The following is a 17,198-nucleotide window of genomic DNA, read 5'->3' on the forward strand; positions in this document are numbered from 1 at the left end:
TGCTGAAAAGGGCTAACTTTCTGCTGGTGGTAGGTTTACATGAGTAACCTAAGTATTGCTCAAAGTGTCAACATGTCATTGGCATGAGCATTGTTACGCCGATAGACATGTTTTTAAGTTTAATGGTCCTCTGTGCGACCGCACTGCACTCAAGAGCTGCACTTTCACAATCAAGATTTAAGCAGCTAGTTCAGTAAACAAACAATCCATCAACATGAAGGAGAAGAGTCCAAGTTGAAAATAGCTGCAGTCAGGCCTGACAGCGGACAGAAAACACTGTGCACTTACATAATGATTACTTCATTCACCAATAAAAAGGAGAAAAAGCTGCACACACAGAATGAAATCAGTAAGCTGAGCTCTAAACACGGCCGGCTCAGATCTGAAGCCCAGCGCGATCAGTCAAATCCTGCCATGAAACATCTGTAACGGAGTCTCTGCATTGTTGCTAATAAGAGGAAAACTGGACGTATGAGCAGTCGTTTCTGCCTGTGAGTTTGTGGAACTTGTGGAGCTCCTCAGCAGCACTCAACCAAAGACACGCTGTGCTGAACAAGCTTCGCCAGGTGAGATTGATGGAGGCGATGATGAGGGAGTGCTGGCCAGCTGTGTCACGTCACCACTCGGGTTAAGAAAGATTCATAACAAAAGCTCTGCACACCGTGGCCCTCAGCCCACAGGCTGGCAGGTGACATTTCTGGAGGCTTGGACACACTCCACTCTGTGACATTAAACACTGGGCCACAAACACCATTATCTAGCGCTCTCACAACACACATGCAAGCCTGCACAGACACAGGTGCATCCATACGAGCAAGCGCACACGTATGTTTTCACATGCACGCACGCCAGATTGGAGGCAACAGCTGTTTTTTACAATTCGTCAACTGCAGTTTGTCTTTAGCCCCACGCTCTCCTCCACACAATAATGACACTGTCATTAGTGACTCCAGGCCCCAGCTGGACAGTCCAACACTATTAATAGCCCCTATTTGTTTGTCACTTGTATAACTTATATAACAGATCCACACAGCAGACGAGTCTCGACACTTGGCCATAAATCAACGTGTAATTCTATGATGTCGGAAACTCGTGGAGCATGGCGATATGAACAAAAATGAATACCGCGACAATAATTCTCATCATGTTGTCATTCTGAGAGGCAAAAAACTTGTAATGAACTTAAAAAAAAAAGTTTTACAATGACCCTCCCTGCCAATTAAAAGTGTGCATGTGATCTGCTAAAAGATCTTTATCATTAAACCTCATCACGATGCAAACCAATCGGTTTTAGGTGAGAAGGACGAAGCAGAGGCATGTGATAGGATGATGTCATACTTAGTTTTTTTTTGGGGGGGGGTGATCTGTTGTAGTGTAAATCTGGGTTCATCTCAACTCAAATACAAGCAGAAAGCTGATAAAATGTCAGTTATTGTGTTATAACTCCTGTTGATGTCGTGCGTTTGGACTGCATCTCCATTAAAACTGTTTTTTAATCACTTTTAGTTTTTACATGTGTTTTTTTTTTTTTTTTTTTTAAATCACAGATGCCTCGTCTTGATTTACAGGTCTATTTTTCATGCCTCTGTTTCACCCTGGCTGGATTTCTGCATGGTGTTGGCCCCTTGCTCCGATAAGTCAAGAAGCTGCTGCACCTTTTCCTAAATGCTGCAGGGAGACTCTTAACCTGCGTCCTGCCTTCACTTCCCTTGCTGCAGGTGAAACAGCAAACTGAATTCAAGATTGTTCTGATCGCCTGTAATTCTTTCCGAAATCAGGTCCTGGCTATATCCATGAACCGCTGACCCTTCCTCCTTAGGCTGACCAGACCTTATTGACCGTTCCCTAATCAAAAATCAAACCTCCAGGTGACAGATTTGCTGCCGTGTCCCACAGGCTGTTGAATATTCTTCCTGCAAGGCAACAGACTGTATTGAAGCCTGCCAGCATGATGGATTAACTAATCTAGTTGTTGAGGATGGCCCCAAAATTTTAAGCAGTTCACATTTCTTGGAAACTTTTAATAAAAAATCTCTGGAAGTGAAAACACCAGAACAAAACATGGAGACGGAGGCGTCGGTATCGGCAGATCTCCTCACCTTCTCCGAGGCTGTAGCGCAGGCGGGCGTCCCACGCCTGCACGGCCTCCTTGCTGTCGAAGCCCAGCAGAGCAGCCTGGTTCAGGCAGAGGACGGCCAGAGTAAAAGCCACACCTTCATACCACTGTCCCGCTTCCAGACCGCAGATCTCCTCCAAGGTGACACTGGCTCTCTCCTTGTTGCCCTGCACCTTCTCAGACTTGTCTTTAAAAACCAGCAGTACGAGGCAATCTGGAGGGGTCAGACAGTCGTTATGAGACACAACAAAAGCATGAAAACACAGACATCATGTGTCAAAGAGAGTCTGTTCTTAAGTACTACAGTTTTGTATTATTTTCGATGCAACAGTTCCTTGAAAATAACTGGAAACACAGTTAAAACCCTTAATTAATTAAACACTAATAAGATGCATTCCGACACACAGTAGCTGTTGTTGTGCCCTCTACTCTTTTGGCACCATCAAACAATCAGTGTCAACTGACAAAACAAGACAGCGTGTGTGTGTGTGAAGGAGAGGGATGAGCACACACACACACACACACACCTCTCAACCCACATAACTGAGGCATGAGCGCAGACAGCTGTGATAACACTGACATGTAAGATCTGAAGAGGAGCAGCTCTCAGCCTCAGTCTAACCTGTGGAGCATGTTAAGCCGTCCAGCAGCAGAAATGTTTCTGTGTAACTCAATACGGCTACATCATCACCCTGAAGCCTAGCATCTTATTCATAAAATACAAAAAAACTCCTCCTCAGTAAATGAGACTGAATAAAAACTTCACTGCATTCATGGAGCATCTATAAATACAGCAGGGCTCAGACTATCAGCCTTCAGCACATTGACATTGAGGATGGGCACAAATGAGGGTCAATAAGAGTGTAAGCTCATGAAATTATGTTCAGAAATATTTTCAAAGCCTGTGTTTGCATGTTGGCCTTTTGTAACCTTGAAAAACAGAAACGACACGTGCTTACACTATATCAACAGTGAAGTTACACAAAAACACTGAACACCTGAGTGCAGACTCAAAGCAGACAACTTCAAAGTTACAAATGAAGGCACAATTAAATCACATGAATGAATGAATTTTAACCCCTTTCAAGCCGAACTGTGGGCAACATTTGCACTTTAAAAGTACTTTTTCTAAAAAGCACTTCCTGCTTTGAAAAACAAACTTTTTCTCCACATTCATAAAATACTGCATTTTTTATGCGGAGTTTTGTGACGGGTTTATCAGGGCTTTGAAACTCTTTCTGAACTTTACTTCACCGGCTCTACATCGGTTTTTTTTTAACTTGATATAAGGCCCAAGTTCTGCTTATACGAACACAAACCAGGCCTCATGAAGACAGGAGGGTCCATGAACCTGGAAAACACACGCACGAGAGCGCCCGATGTGGCGCAGCTAGCATGCGCCAAAACTCCGCGTCGGCCGCAGCGACGAACTGACCGGTGACAGTCGGTGCTCTTTACCTGCTACAGGCGACGGCTTGCGAAGGACCAGCCACCTAGTTTTCCACTGTGGAAGAGAGCAAAAGCAGAAAGAAACTTTTTTTAAGCACAGGTGAAAGTGCGCCGCTGTACTTCTGCCGTATCCGTCACCAAATTTAGTCGAGCTAAACACCTTTTTTCCATCTCGGAGTCTGGCGTATCCCTCCACGACAACAGAATCCGTCATCTTCAGTCATGGTTCCTGACAGCTGCACAGTCGCTGCCTGAATGAGGGGTCACTTTCAAAATAGCTGCTCTCTGTGCTTGAGGGGCGCAAACTCGCCCCCAGCAAGGCACATGGAAAGTGGCACGACCACTGTCTCACTGTCTGTCTGTCTGTACACGAGCCTGACGACCCTGCCGCCGCCACCTGGGCCGGTTTACACTTAAACTACTGGACGATACAGTCACGTGACCCCAATACCGCGTGTAATTTGTATTTCCGGAAATTAAGAAGCATGCGCGTTGTTATTGTTGTTATCAGAAAACGTGTGATAATATGTGTGTTTGAAACATATTCAGGTATTGCAGAAGTTTGAACTTAAATTAAAAGTTCTACATATTTATATATTTGAAGGTTTTTTTATACTAAAAAAAAAAAAACATTTTTCACGGTTGTACAAATGTTTTTTTGTTTTGTTTTGTTTTTTAACCGTCGTGAATGAACTTTAAGAACAATTCTTAAAAGTACTGAGCTCACGTGTCATCAGATCCATCCCCATGATGGCTGACCTAACTCCACACAGTTCATAAAGCCAGTAAATGCTCCTTGACTTGGGATTGTTTTGTAAAAAATACTTCCAAAATGTCCAAAACACAGCTCAGTCAATAAAGACACTAAAAGCTTTATCAAGTCAGTAAAGGTTTATTCAGTCACAAAATGTTTCACAGTTAAAAAATATAACCTATAAACTTCCACAAGCATTACAAATAAAAAAAGGAATAATAATATAGTACAAGATCTCATATATTAAAGCTAATGTCCAGGTAATGTCCATTCATGATGCCTTGGGTTTGCGTCTGATCACTGAATTGATCCAGTCGATATAGTTCACCACTTTAGTATAAACACCAGGTTTTCCGGAGCGGCCGCAGCCCTCTCCCCAGCTGATGATCCCATACAGGAAGCTGACATCATTCCTCGCACAAGCCAGAGGGCCCCCAGAGTCGCCCTGGAGAAACACAAGTATAGTATACAGATACAGTCATCACACATAAACATACAGCGCAGATCAAAGCGGAGCCACACAAACAGCTGAGTCACACACTTGAAACTTAATATATTAGGTAAATAAATAACTAACATTTCATTTAAGAGGAAGGAGCTTAAATGTTTTACATGGAGGGCTGAGTGGGTCATCTAGTGCTGCAGACATCTCTGCAGTATTCAGACCCTCACTAACTTCCCCCGGTACTTCTCTCAGGGGGAAGCCCAGCTGCCATCTTAAGTGCTGCTCCATTACTGATACCTTGAGTGAACTTTCTATCGACCCTTCCAGAGTCGCAGGAGGAGGTCATCAACTATCTAGGCGCCAGGAGTCTTTTCTCCCCCAAATGTTTCATGATCAGTCGTCATTTCCGATACTCCAGAGCAATACGATGAAAAAAAAAGAGGAGCACCAGCTCTCTGTGAATCTCAAACTGGCCTTGTTTGACGGTGTTTACGAAGTGGATATTTATGCATTACTAAAATAAAACAAGGTGCATCACCCAAAATAATTCTTCGCTAAACATAATTTTTACTACATATTTATACCCATTGACTGCCAGGTGTTAGCTACGCTAACGTTAGCTTGAAAACGTACATTTAGAGATAACAGTAAAAGAGGTAATGGGATGACCCATCTGACCTGACTCTAGATTAAAATGCTGTTCATTAACAATACATTTTTAAATGCAAAACATTTCACAAACACAACATAATCTGACTCAGATTATAAAACAGTATGTTAATAATGTCGGACTAACCGAGCTAACTAACAGCTAAGAATTTCACACACAAACTTCTCCCGTGCTCTATCCTCTTAACTTGTCCCTCCACAAAAAAAAAAAAAATAATAATACTATGATGGAGAACAATAAGGATCACAGTCTGTTTTGTAGAGCTGGTCACATCAGCTCTCCTAATCCATCAAAGAAGAGACCTCAAATCTACAGTCGACATCAAATCATGAAGATGCCTCTATTTGTTTTTTTCATAAACATCCACTTGGCAGCCTTGGATTTAATAATCACCTAAAACGCTTCCCTACCTGGCAGGCGTCGACACAGCCGTTAAGCCCCGCGCAAAGCATGTCAGCAGTGACATGGTTGCCATAAACTTCTGGCTTCCTGCAAGTGTCTTGAGGAATGAGCCTCACTCCAGCCTCCTGCAGAGTGGAGTAACCCTCTGCCTCTGTCAAATAAAGCACAAATATAACTCATTACATTACAAGACAGTGGAACCTTGTTAACAACCCCCCAAGACCCCCAAAAGTCTTGTTTCTTATTCAATTATATTGTCTATAAGTTGTATTTAAGGATCCAACACACCCATAGTCCACCTACACAAGTGTTTCCACGCATTTTTCCTGAATAGACGTCCTATCAGAGCTGTGTGGGCGTGCACTAACTGTGTTTGATTGACATCTCCTTCACTCTCCCTGCTGCCCTGTAATTAGTACTAAAATCCGTACTTCTTTCCAAGAAACGTCTTGGGAAATTGCAAACACATAAAAAATGCGTCTCCATGTTATTTTCCAACACAAAGCTCTAAAGGCAGAATATGGACTCTTTGAGGTTGTTAAAACCCCCAAATTTGTAAGTTTAAACTAAGATCGTACATTTTTAATAAGTGGAGATTTGTGCAGCACTGAACTGAAACGTGCTGCAGCACACAAACTAGTTCCAGAAGATAGATAGTATAAATCAGTTTTTACTAAATATTTACACGCAGCAGCTGCCAGGTGTAACTGCTGTGTACCTAACTGAACTAGCTTAACAGACAAAACTGGCATTGGCGTGCTAACATATAGCCCGTTTAGACTGATGAGTTAATTAGGTAACCTGGAAAATAGCTGACATGTATGAACTGGCACTTGCTCAAAATGCTGTTTAATAATTTGTAAAAATATGGAGATTTTAAATGACATCACACAAAATAATGCAACATACCTCGAAACGTCATGCCAGTAATGTTAGCCTAACTTACTAAATAGTGTCATTTAGGTTAGCATGATCAGACATTTGCCACTCATTGTAAGCTGCATGCTAGTAGCTCTGACGCACTTATTTCATCATGCATGCACTTATAAATCAAACTAATAAATGCATACATTTGCAAAGGTTTGACAGTTAATAATGCTGAAACTGTACATTTTTAGAAGTTGTGACAGCTTGTCCTGCTTCACTGACTTCCTGTTTACAGAGGTGAGTTTTCCAGCAACATATTCACTCATTACTAAGTGTTTACAAGCTAAGACATTTCAATGGTACATAAATCAGTGGTTTTAAACGAGCTTCGAAGAAGCGTGGAAGAGCTTTCGGCACAAACTTAGTGATGGATTTGCAAACACTAACATTTTTGTCAAAGTGAAGCTAACGTGCAAACACACACTGCCTCTGACTCCGATGTATAAACAAGTAAATAATTTGCTGGCGTTGCACGACCCATTCCAAATAATCTGCCTGCGATCTGCTCCGACGTATGAATGTAGATTGCTGTTATCCTGATGACACTGAAATTACACAGCACTGCCATGACCTCCTCATCACTCACTCTCATGCATGTGTCCCCAGCCGCTAATAGCACAGCAGTAATGATCAGGGAACGTCATGCTTTTGTCTGGGAGACAGATGGGTCTGATGAACGGGGTTCTCCTCACACACCGCCCGTCCTGCTTCTTCAGTTTGATCAGAACTGGCAAACAGAAACGCAGTGTTATGAAACGGGCAGAGGCACGATGAAAAGCGCAGTTAAAATAATAACACAAGTGGTAGACTTGGAGACTCCGCTGGCCAATGAAACCTGCCACACCCCACAGCCAGCGTGTGTGTGTGTGTGTGTGTGTGTGTGTGTGTGTGTGTGTGTGTGTGTGTGTGTGTGTGTGTGTGTGTGTGTGTGTGTGTGTGAGAATGTGTTCATGTGGGGGAGCACAGAGACACAGCTGCTCGGTGACGCACAGCTGTGCACGCAGACTGATGGCCTTAAGTGAGTTTGGGAGTTTCTGAATGCGGACAGGAGGTCTTCTAGTTTATGTGACTCACTGACGTGTGTGAGTGTGCATTTAATGATTACCAATGTCATGTAGCGTTGGATTAAACACCGAGAACTGTTTGGGAAAGATGTACTCCTCCACTCCAAATGTCCTGGCGTTGGGACCGGTGACGTTGAAATGCTGCTGGCCGAGCACCACACGAAGCTGAGACTTCAGGGGGCTGAAGAGAGACACACCATGATCATCACGAAATGCCACTGCAAAGCATGCACTCATAACCCTCGTGATATTGTCCATCTGTCTGTCCAACACTTCAGTCCAGAGCCAAGTTACCTTGACAACCGTAAGTCTACAATGTCCATGTTTGCTCAACAAATATTAAAATCTAATGAGCAAATTTCCTGGTTCATTTATGCTCCCCAGAGGATGAACCCTTTCCACTTCTGATCAAATGATCTCTTGGTTTTACCTGAAGACAAATATTAACATGGTTTGCCTCAAGTGCTGGTAACACTCTATAAATAGCTAAATCTCCAGTATGTTGTTCATTATGTTCATCATTTTTGTGCTGCGGGGTGTGATGAACATTGTGGACTCTTGTTCTGCTTTAATTAGTTTAATCAAATCCCAGCTGATACAAAAAAAAAAAAACGCCTTCGCACAAACAGTCTGTTCAAAAGGAAGAAAGAAAGGCTTGCAGATATCATACTGAATCCTTTTCAAAGGGCAGTTTTCTGAAGATATAATGGCTGTTAAACTACTGTGCACGTCCATGCACTGCGAGTAACGTCCACATGAATGATTTAATGCTTCAGCTAAAGGTCTCTGAACTCAGTGACGGATGTCTGTTTGTTGAAAAGACGAGCGTAAACAGCATCTGTGCACAAGTCATTTTTAGGTTTTCCTCGAACTGGATGCTTGTCTAAACATAGTGTGTTCATAAAGCTGTGATGCTGAGGGGTCAAAGTCTTTAAATTACGTGCCTTTTGAGCTGTAACCCCCCCCCCCGCTTCCCACCTTCTTGTTCAACAGTCAGAAAACACTTTAGAGAAAATAATGCTCCCATCTGAACTTTGAACGTTTTTCTGAAGGATGATGTTCTTTTTTACGTTGCTGACTCACACTGAGCAGCCTTTGCTGGACAGACTGAAAGGAACACAAAAAACACATTTTTTTCACATTTTGGTTAAAAAAAAACATTATGCACGGTTGGTGAAGAAGGTCTTTGCGTCCGCGACATACTTGCGGAAGAAGCAGTGAGCCGCGGAGACGATCCAGCAAGAGGAGACCAGGGTGCCGGCGCAGAAGTCCGACTGGCCGATATAAATGGCTGCCATCCAGGGGTGAGTACCCGGCAGGGCTGAGTTTCCGCCCATTATCCTCCCCCTGGCAATCGATAACCTCTTCTTGTGCTTTTTCCCACACACGGGCTTTTTGTCTGGCTTGGTGGGTTTGGGTTTTTTAATGCCAGGCAGGACATTAAATGGGACAACCCTTCGAGAAGAAGCTGCACGAGGAAACAAGTTAAAAGTACGTGATTATTTGAGCTTATTTAAGAGCTAGAGCTAAAATAAACTAGCAGCACTACAAATCAGTGTCACAGCTAGAATGTTCACACACTTCCTAAATACCTAAATACGCTGGCTGACTCTCCCCTTTCAGAACACAAAAAAGTTGTTCTAAGCGGTGAAAATGTTGGCGTAACAGCGCGACCTCATGCTAAAAATCGTATGTTGAGGGAGGCTCAGCAGATGGGAGAAGCTTGTGGATCCTGTGCATACCCCTGGCATCATGACAGAGGCCCACTCACCACATAAACATTTGGCTCCACCTGACATGACATGTTGATTCAGGATGAGTCATGCCTTTGTTTCCCCTTACCTCATCTAGCCCACGTTTTTCAAAAAACAGCTCTGCCCCCTGAACCAGTCGACTTGGCTGAATTCGGCTCTTCAGAGCAGCGTGACTCAGCAGAGATTACCTGTATTCTCCCCGCTCTCGGCTTTCATCAAGCAATGCTGGATTTCTAATTAAAAGTGGAGGCATTTAATGAGATGTTGCGCTGCTAATGACAAACGTTGCTGCGATACAAAATCAAAGCAGAGAGAATGAAGATATCGAACGTTGCAGCAAGTGGCCTTGACGAATCGTCCTAACTTTTCATGTTATAATGTTGAGAGTAATGTTCAATAGGGGTCCATAACAGGGACAGTTAAATAATTATGCTTTTCTTGATAAGGTTCATAAGGAAAGGCCAATAATTAATAGAGAGAACAGAGTTAATAATGCAGAGGTGGCAACGATTTATAATCAGTTGAGCTAATGATGAAAGTAAATCAAGCTGGGAAACGTATCTGCCGAGCAAGCAAATATATCACGCCTTAACCATGTGGCAGGGCATCGAAGTACATCAATACACCCGTTCAGCGTCTTTAGCATCCTCAGATTTCTAACCTGGCTTGACAAAATGTTTCAGCACAGGTTAGCCCAAAAGTCTCTGCCCCACATGAAAAGCCTCCTTCCGTGGGCCCCGTCTACTCACACACAGGCATCACACAGGAGGGCACGTCACAGTACTCCCAGGAGATGGCGCTGTCATTTAGCGTGTAGCACCACGGCATCTTGTCCCCATCTGGGTTTCTGCACACACACAGAAACACAGCGGACAGAGTGTGTGTAGGTGTGGCACCGTTGTTTGTAACACCACGCATTACTCAGTGCAGCGCAGTGGCTAAAGGGCTCACAGGGGCTCCATCGCTGTGGAACGTGGAGGCTAACGATGATTTTTTTTCCTTTCGCATATGTGTTGTTTCAATCGTTAGGAATGGTGTTTCATATTAACGCTGCAATATGCAACTTTTCTGGCACATGGTCCACCTGAGTCTGAGCCTCCAGACAGCCTGAGCTCGTGTGTTTGTGCCTAAATCCGAGCATTTGCTTGAAATGAGCTTTTCTTTGACATTCAGGACATTTTCCAGCACATATCGTTTGCTTTAGGCGTGCCATATGGCTGCTGGGTAGTCATAGCAACAACAGCAACAACTGAGGAGAGCAGTAAGAAATGGAAGACGAGAAAGTGGAGGAGATAAGACCTGTTTTTATGTCATACACAGGCTGCATTCACCATGTGCTTCTTTAATGCTCATGGTGGTTTTATGGTTGCTGGTTGCCTCCGAGTAGACCTCGTCTGAGGGCTCATCCACATGAGTGACAAGTGTTGGCACATGAACTTGACAGATAAGGGGAAAGCTAGCTTTGCTAGCTCAGGGTAAAAAGTTAGATACTGCAGCTTTAAAGGAGAATTCATGGGAAACGTGGAAAGCTGGCCTTGCAGATAAGCCTGTCGGTACTGTAACAACTGCAACATTAACATAAAGACTCCTCAAAGTGTAAATAAAAGAGCTTTCATGATGCTACCAGACATCTATAGCAGAAGCTAATTAGCAGGATGATCAACACACACACACACACCTGCAGTAGGCATGTTCACCGAGGCCCCTGAGGGCTGAGGAAGCCACCGTGCCCACGTGGAGCTCGTCATACAGCAGGTCTGAGTTCCAGGCCAGACAGCGGGCGCCGGACACCGTGGTGCCCACCACGCCTCGGTAACCGGTGCCCCTGCTGTTATAGCACTCTGTCTCCGGCTCTGCACACACATGCATACACACAAACCGCAGGCAGAAACACACAGCAAATACACGTCTCACTCGCGTCTCGATTCCACAGTATAACACAGGTATGTAAACAATCTAAATGCAAGCAGACAATTTTGAGATGCAGATAAGTATCGGTGTGATGACAGATCCTTTTCCTTTATACTGGAATCAGTCAGAACAAGTCTTCCAAAACCGCTCTGTGTGCATTAGTGACAACAGTTACAACAACCGAGTACAAGTTCAGCAGCTCGCTCATGTCTTCACCTGCCACCTTTCAACAAATCATTATCACACGCATGCCCACATGCATGAACACGCACTGTCTGAACATGCATCCATGACAAACACACAGCAGGACAAAGAATATCACTGCCTGTCACTGCAGTAATGCTTTTACTCACCCAGGCTACAGTACTGTCCGCCGTAGCCACGTCTGCAGTTGCACACCTCCTGGCCGGTGGCTGTGATCATTCGACACGTTCCGTCATTCTGACAGGGGTTTTTACGGCACACTGGACACATAGAGGCAAACCTTTACTGCATATTTCCACATCAGTCTCTGCTTCATTTAAGTCCAATGCTAAGTCTGTTTTAGCTCAGCTTTTGGTCTCCACCAGCTGCTGAGAAACACATCTGGCTCAGACAGACAGCAAATGTTGCAGCCTCACCATAAAGCTCCATAAAGCAGAGGGAAGCTGCACAATCAGGTGAGGTTCATCACTACAAGTGACATGTTCCACATGTCAGCATTGTTTCACAGTCACTGATGCATTGTTATTATTATGAAACTATCTACTACAGCCGTTTTATAGCCTAACTGTTTTGACTGCAGCCATGTTTTGGATTGTTACAGCTTTATTATGAGTGTTTCTACTTGAGCTTGTTGGTGTTAGAGCTGTACTAATCATTATTCTTGTACTAACAATGGATCAAATGATTATGTGTAATCTGAAAGGTGTTGCTGGTAGAGATGAACTTACAGGGAATTGTTGCCAAACATTGCATTCCCCCTCAGCTCTACACAGAAACTGTTTGACAGCTGTTTGACATCATGTCCACCACATCAACTTTTCAAGGTGATAATACTGTTAATGTTAAATCTTCACTATGGCAAGAAAATCAAGTAATGCAGGTTAAACAAAATAGATTTCAGCACTGAAATGCTCCCTTAAGTTTCTTCACTAATTGCAGAAAAAGCACAGTGCAAACTGTTCCTGGGCGCTCATGTACATACTGTACAATACAGTATATCTGACCCTGAGTGATCCCTTAAGATCTATTGCAACATCTGTGAAATGTGCCAAAGAATGCTGACGCCACTTCTGCACCGGCATCATCTTAAGGAATCTTTCATTTGAATGAGCCGAAAGATAAAATTGATCTGACAATACAGATTCGGAAACCAAATCAAGCAACATTCAGGTGCATTTAGCTAAAAGGACGGATTTTTTTTCTTCCATGACTGCTGTAAAATAAGCCCCCACCATCATGACAAAAAACCTTTCAGTTCAGGGAGCATGAAACCACAGCGCTGCCTCTCTCTCCTTTGTGCCAGGGAATCTGTTAAATGCCCATGAACATCCCCCCATTGAGATGAAAGCACCTTATGGACTCATGGGGTGTGTCCTAAAACACCGCTCCTGAGTCACAGTGAGTCATATAATCTTTTCTTCTGCAGCAAGGTTACTCTTGTAACTATGGAGCTGTGATCAAAGAAGAAAAAAGCATTTCTTGGGGCAGGGAGGAGAACTGATACTTGTGTTTTTATGTGTCCTGATAAATAAGAAGAAGCTTTGAAATCAAAAAAAACCTACAAAAGAGAGAACTATTCTCCATTCATAGATGGAAAGAAGAGCACTGTGAAGTATGAAAAATGCACAGGGTCGAGCTAATGATAAGTAACTAATTACAAAGTGCACCTGACTGACTTCAGTTCAACAGTTTGTGGAGCTGCTTAGCGTTAAGTTATTGCACCTTATTAGGTTTCACTCTCGCCATCCCAACAGAAGCAGATCACAGAGCAAAAACGAGACAAGCAGAATAACATCTTACGTGTGTAGCGGACTCTTTCACACTTGATTTCCCCTGCGACACATGCGCACTGCTCCACATTACGGAGGTGGATTCGTCCCCAAGACTCTCCGGTGTCATAGTAGCGCAGGTGTATGGTTTCGTAGCACTTTTCTGAAAAGCCGACACAACACATAAAAGGCGATGAAACGTGAGAGGAGGCCGAGGCGTTCAATGGGCCGTAAGAAGCGGGGTTTGATGGCTGAGCGGCGCAGGATGCATTCGAGGTGGATACATTTGAGTGTGTGTTTCTGTTTTGGAATGAGTCATAACGGATGAGGGTTTTTTCCCATTAGCTTGACTTCTCTGTAAATGAAGGCGAAACTTGTTTAAGAGAAGGAGGAAGCAGAGCGTGAAATTTGAGCCTTTATCTTGGAAATGGCTGTTTCACAAAAAAGCGTTTCAAATGAAAAGAGCACGGAATTTAAATATTACCCATGAGCGCTCTGGTGTTTCGTAAAGCACATCACATGAAATGAATAATCTCACTCAAGGTCTACTTAACAGCTTTCACCAAAGTTTTCAATCACGTCTCACTGTCTTCAAATGTAGTCGGGCCAGTTTACCTCAGCATAGTATGGAACTCTGGACATCAGCCAATCACACTCTATTAGCTGATGAAGCCCATGAGATGTGTTTGAAAGCTCTGGGAAAAAGTCAGAAATTAGACCCTGAGTTCCAGAGTTCAAGGATGAACTCTGAGGCTCATTTTTCATTGTGTCTGAAAATAAAGCAAATGAAATCGAGTGTTATCCCTGTTAGCCGATGTTTCCTTCATGAATGTGATGATAGAGTCTGTACGTCTGATTCCAAGGAATCATTTCCTGGCACAGACTTCTGTTTCCTTCTGTGGCTGTCGGGTGATTGACAGTAAGCAGCGTCATGTGCACAGTGATGTGAAAACACTAAACTGAGCAATGGTGGCAACAAGAATCTGACAACACCAAAGGAAAAGGCCTAATATTTAATGTTATATTAACCTGGAACATGTTCAGACACTGTACAAAGACTGAATGGAGAGTACGCATAGAAACAAATATTCTACTTGTCATTCATAAAATAGCGATACATACTCTCCTCACAGAGTCTCCCGGTGAAGCTTTCAGCACAGGAGCACACAAACGAGCGTCTGTGCGGGATCGACATGCAGACGCCTCCATTCTGACACGGATTCGCCCGACACGGATCTGTGACGCCACGTGACGTGTGGACAAAAACTGAAACACATCAACAAGGAAAGACACATCTGATGATGAAACACTGCTGAGTTTGATTTACTGCGCTTTGGTGTGTTTAGCAAACTAACCGTGTGGCTTTGTTTCCTCTGGTGCACAGAAGCCAAACTGCCGGTCCCGATCAAAATTGTGCGTGAGGGAGCACCTTGAACAGGAGAGACAGAAACACAACACAGTCACCAGCAAGTCACCTGGATTACAAAGAGGGGAAGCATTGGCTATTGAGTCAGGGTGGGGCGATATGATAATATTTACTGTGAGACATTCAGCCGTGGCGTTTAACGCTGTGGTATCCACCCACGAGTGAAGTTTTCCAAAAATGAGAAAAAGAGGAAAATCTCTCTAAACCAAAACCATCCGAGACCGACTCTGTCAATCATCTACCACTTTAATCACAGTAACATCAGCATTCCTCGGCACCGCTCACTGAATCTGCTGTACATAATGACAAACCTATCCTGACACCGAGCTCATGAGCACATCGTGAAAACACGTAGGGTCACATTGCAGTAACGTTATGTGTAGGTGGACCAGAGATGTTGGGTCATATATAATTGCATTCATGTTGCTCCAACTTGCTGGCGCCCACCCTTCTTGTCTCCATTCCAAAGAATGATGACGGGAAGGGAAAGCACTTCAGCAAGTTTTTTTTTTTTCTTTTTTTTTTGTAATTAAAATGTAATAAAAAGATTTTGTTGCTGTGTCTCAATCTGAAGCAATAAAAAACACACCATGATGGTTTAACTGTGACAGCTGTTTACTCACCCTTAAGATAAACTGTGCGAGGCAGTAAATGTGTTTTAAGCTACGGCTGCAGTTTATTCGTTCTACCTCATGTCACCTTTAAAACTGCTGGTTCTAATAACACCACATTACGCTATTCTATGACACACAAGTCACGACATGGCCCACCAACACTCAGCAATAAGCGATCTATCAAAGCCAATTAGCTCATTAGAAATTCCACTGTGTTTCCTGATGACACTGTTGCATAAATCCCTCACCCGTAATTACATGTGACTTCGCAACCCAGTTACACACTGCGTCAGTGTCCCGTCAGCAAATCCCTACCATGCATAACTGCAAAGCGCAATGCAAACAAGTCATCCAAACACCTGTGACGTGACACCTGCGGTCTGATTGACAGTGACGTAGAGAAGGTGAGTGGTTTGTGAGCGAGCGTCTGAGCAAAACCAAATATGACAAGGCGGCACTTCTACCTGTCAAGCATTGCCTCTTTGCCGAAGAAGGTGTGTGGTAACGTTGTGTGATTACACACACATTAGTGAGTGTTTGTGTAACCAAAACAGTAGATTCAGACAGACTGGCTAATGAGGACTCACCATGGTCTTGAAGATAGGAAGGTGATGCAGTCATGATGAATCCTTCCTCCCTGGCGAAATGGGAATTTACACTCTTTACCTGTTGTAGTAAGAACTACTAATAAAGCAACAACAAAAAGAAACACATTTTTAGTAACTTTCACTGAGCACAAATGAGCAAAACACACAAAAAAGTGAGATCAGAAAGTGTCTCAAAAACATTTGAGCAGCTTCCCCCTGAACCCCACACACAAAGACTCCTTTGACTTTGTCCTCTGGCTCTGATCAGAGGACAGTAAATCCACCAGCCTCTCCTCAGACAGCTAAATCTTGCTGTTACACACCAGGTTACTGACCTTGCCTATACAGGCACTCGCTCCCACATGCTTAAGATTTATGTTGCACCAACAACTTTCCCAGTTACTTCAGCTGAAAATAGATCCCAATCACTGGCAGTCCAATATGCATCCCCCTCCCTTTTCTCTTCCCTCTAAATTCAACACACGACTGGGTTTAAACCTACCTTTCCGGCTCTCCCTGTATGGCTCTCTGGATGTGAGTGTGTCATACCCAGGGACTAATATGCGCTGAAATCGGGGAAGAAAAGTTAATCAGCTTTTTCTTGCTTTTTACGCACGCAAAATGGATTTTAAAAAGGACGCACAGAGGTGAGTGGGATGGTTAAAACTTACCGCCCGTGCACTGAAAACACAAGGTAGAAAAAGTAACATAATGTATGCCATCATGACAGTTTCTCGGTCCCTGGTGTCCGGAGAAGCTTATTTCCAGAAGTCGGAAGAGGGTCTGTGCGCCTGTCACGTTATATCTGTCAGTTCCCGAGTCCTCAGCCTGCTTTTGGTCATAGGAAACGTGGGAAACCCTGCAAGTATTATCCTGTCCCTCACAATTTCAAGCTGTATTGAGTAAACCCGTTGCGTCATTAGGCTTGTCTATCTCTGAGGCATCCTATATCCCGGCTGGTGTTCCCTCTTCACCTTTTCAGCACACCCACGCTTTATCGTTGCAAGTTATCTGCGGAGGGAGGACAGAGCAAAAGTTTCCAGAGGCAGAGACAGAGGCCGCCAGGCCGAGAGGTGGCGCTGCAGGATCCCTCCTTAGCAGCCCTG

The 17,198-nt window shown here is 43.8% G+C and overlaps 2 protein-coding genes across 2 annotated transcripts in view; both read right to left on the bottom strand.

The window, feature by feature from the left end:
* The window catches only part of LOC139351246 (protein Dok-7-like), a 34,588-nt gene extending 30,723 nt beyond the window's left edge, over window positions 1-3,865 (bottom strand). The window contains exons 1-3 of the mRNA XM_070993048.1: window positions 3,726-3,865; window positions 3,575-3,620; window positions 2,100-2,330 (exon numbers count right to left, since the gene is read on the bottom strand). Of these exons, the coding sequence (XP_070849149.1) occupies window positions 2,100-2,330; window positions 3,575-3,620; window positions 3,726-3,779 (331 nt within the window). The 5' untranslated portion in view covers window positions 3,780-3,865. The remainder of the gene's footprint in view (window positions 1-2,099; window positions 2,331-3,574; window positions 3,621-3,725) is intronic.
* A 575-nt stretch (window positions 3,866-4,440) lies between these two features.
* Window positions 4,441-17,167, bottom strand: LOC139351519 (hepatocyte growth factor activator). Its single transcript, XM_070993458.1, has 14 exons — window positions 16,764-17,167; window positions 16,595-16,658; window positions 16,093-16,189; window positions 14,821-14,894; window positions 14,588-14,731; window positions 13,497-13,628; window positions 11,846-11,956; window positions 11,260-11,434; window positions 10,331-10,428; window positions 9,031-9,295; window positions 7,869-8,008; window positions 7,350-7,490; window positions 5,845-5,987; window positions 4,441-4,764 (listed from the first exon to the last, which is right to left on the bottom strand). Exons 1-14 carry the CDS (start codon window positions 16,815-16,817, stop codon window positions 4,591-4,593), a joined length of 1,812 nt encoding a protein of 603 aa, XP_070849559.1. The 5' UTR covers window positions 16,818-17,167; the 3' UTR covers window positions 4,441-4,590.
* Window positions 17,168-17,198: the final 31 nt, after the last annotated feature.

The sequence above is a fragment of the Chaetodon trifascialis genome, chromosome 23 (assembly GCF_039877785.1).
Source record: "Chaetodon trifascialis isolate fChaTrf1 chromosome 23, fChaTrf1.hap1, whole genome shotgun sequence".
NCBI lineage: Eukaryota > Metazoa > Chordata > Actinopteri > Chaetodontiformes > Chaetodontidae > Chaetodon > Chaetodon trifascialis.